Consider the following 2436-nt stretch of genomic DNA (forward strand, 5'->3'; position numbering starts at 1 on the left):
TATATATATATATATATATATATATATATATATATATATATATATAATAAAAGTTCAACTTTTACAATAGCGTATATTAGATCAAATAGGGGAGAGCGAAGCAACAGGATACGCCTTTGGTTTTTTCTTCGTAAAATATTTTTTAATAAGCCTTCTTTTTAGGTGATTGGTTTAATTTGTAATATTTGTAGAATATTTGTAATATTTGTAGAATATTTGTAATATTTATAATTTGTAGAATATTTGTAATATTTGTAGAATATTTGTAGAATAAATTTCTACCTACAAAATTAAATTATCAATTACCAAAGTATACCAAATTAAACTTGAGGCACTATTTGTATCAAGGTACCCTACCCAATGGGTAGGGTACCTTGGTTCTTAAAAAGGAATTAAAATCGTTAAAAAAGTAATTAAAAAGTATAAAACTTAGAAAAAAGAAATTTTTTAATGAAATACAAGCAAATTAATAACTGTAACACAAATAATGCATCCAATGCACAGTGGGCCAGGTATATGGGAAGTGGTGGACAAAACCTAATTATTACCCAATTGGTCCACAAACCTATTTAGATATATAAATAATCATTATATATGAAATAATATTTATTTTTAACAAGAATATTTTAATTTTTAATAAAATAAAAGACATTTAATTGGCTTAGGTAGTAAAAAATATTTTTTTCAATATCAACCTTTTTTAAAAATCAAACAACAAATTGTGTTTAGCTACAAAGAAAAAGAAGAAGGTGGAGCTGATTCCCTCAGCAAAGCCAAAACTTCACTGGGGTATTTTTTTAAACTCTTACCATTTTTTTTATGACCTTTTCTTAATGATGTTATGACAGGATCACTAGATACAAGTAGCCTGTTAACTAGGTCACGATTTGTGTCAATTCTGGAAGTCTTTCTACTGAAATCTTCCCTAAACTTTTTAAAATCCTTGTTACAGGCCTCTTGGGCCTCCTCTGACATCAGTCCAATTGGCAAGTACTGTCTAGCAATGATGGCATGGCCATGAACTAAAATTTTGTGTACTGATTGTGCCATGTAATACCAGGAATACTTAGATATGTAAAGTTTAAGAGCAGTAATACAGAACTCTTTAAATTTGACAGTGTCAATTTCAAATCCAGATGATAAAGTGACTAGTATGATGTAAAAATAAAATAAAAGAGTTTCATCTACTTTCAAAATTTTGGCAGTTGATTGATAGTTTGCAAAGGCTCGTCGGGCAGTGTTACCATCATTACTGGTACCTACAAATTGTATATATGTGATAGTTAACCTGATGATTTATATAAAAGTATTTATGTAATTTCACTTACCAGATCCTCCACTTTTTGGGAAATTCACAACTAGTCCCATTTGGTTCATAAATTCTGTCTGTATACGTTTCTTCACTTGCATAACATTTTCTTTATCTTCTATAGCTCTAGACTGCCACTTTTGAGTTTCTAGTTTATATCCAATATGCAATACCATCTCAAAAAACCTAATCCAGGCATGCAGGCTAGAAAGACCATATTTCAATTCTAAATTATTAGAATTGTCCAATTTCAGCACCATTTCTAAGTTATTCATGTTTTTTGGAGACACACCACACACAGAGCAACATTGAGTTGAGTTAGTCACATGAGACAGAATAGTTTGAATTTTGCCATCAATCATGGTCAGTTCAATAATACTTTTGACAACCAGTTCCTTTCCATTAAAAGTAAAATTAAAAACACCACATTTTTTGATTTCAGATTCTAAATATTTTGCTTCTTCTATAACAACTGCTTTGCTTTCATTTTGAAAAGAAAATCTTATTGGACGACAATATGCAGTAGATGGCTTTTCATTTCGCCATAATAGTACTTTTTTGTTATTACAGAAACCACTGAGTTCTAGTGGTGCTAAGCAGGTAATGAACAGAGATTCTTCTTTTTTTAAGTTACGATCTCCAGCTTCCTCACTACTAATTTGCTTGTACATGCTTTGCCCAGTAGCCCCATCAAACCCAGCCTTGCAACGCAAAGTCAACCGGGTCAAACCATCTAGTATTGTGTTGATCACAGGAGCTTGCACCTCACAAAGTTATTTTACTGTATGTTTTAATAATTCTTGTAGTGGTACATGTGCTGAATAATCATCAACAAAGATGTTCTCTGGATAGCACTTAGCTTTGGACAATCTTATGTTGTTGTATGAAGGATATATATGGCAGTCACGTTCTTCAGCTCCATTTCTCATAAGATGGTAGGTTGATTTTGACATGCCACCATCTATAATTATTGCCAGACCTTCATCAGGTGTATACTTTTTAAATTGACTAGAAGGTTCTGATATCTCAGCAACTTGCTTGGCAGCCTCATAATTATACTCATTTCTTAATTTAAGCCTTGCTGAGTGGAGCAACTCATCACTAGAAAAATTATTTATAATATCATT

General features: G+C 31.2%; 1 protein-coding gene across 1 annotated transcript; it reads right to left on the bottom strand.

The window, feature by feature from the left end:
• Nucleotides 1-502: 502 nt before the first annotated feature.
• On the bottom strand, nucleotides 503-1980 carry LOC136075059 (uncharacterized). Its single transcript, XM_065787289.1, has 2 exons — nucleotides 1329-1980; nucleotides 503-1259 (listed from the first exon to the last, which is right to left on the bottom strand). The coding sequence occupies exons 1-2, from the start codon at nucleotides 1978-1980 to the stop codon at nucleotides 730-732; spliced, it is 1182 nt and encodes a 393-aa protein (XP_065643361.1). The 3' UTR covers nucleotides 503-729.
• Nucleotides 1981-2436: the final 456 nt, after the last annotated feature.

This window comes from Hydra vulgaris, chromosome 01 (genome assembly GCF_038396675.1).
Source record: "Hydra vulgaris chromosome 01, alternate assembly HydraT2T_AEP".
Taxonomy (NCBI): Eukaryota; Metazoa; Cnidaria; class Hydrozoa; order Anthoathecata; family Hydridae; genus Hydra; species Hydra vulgaris.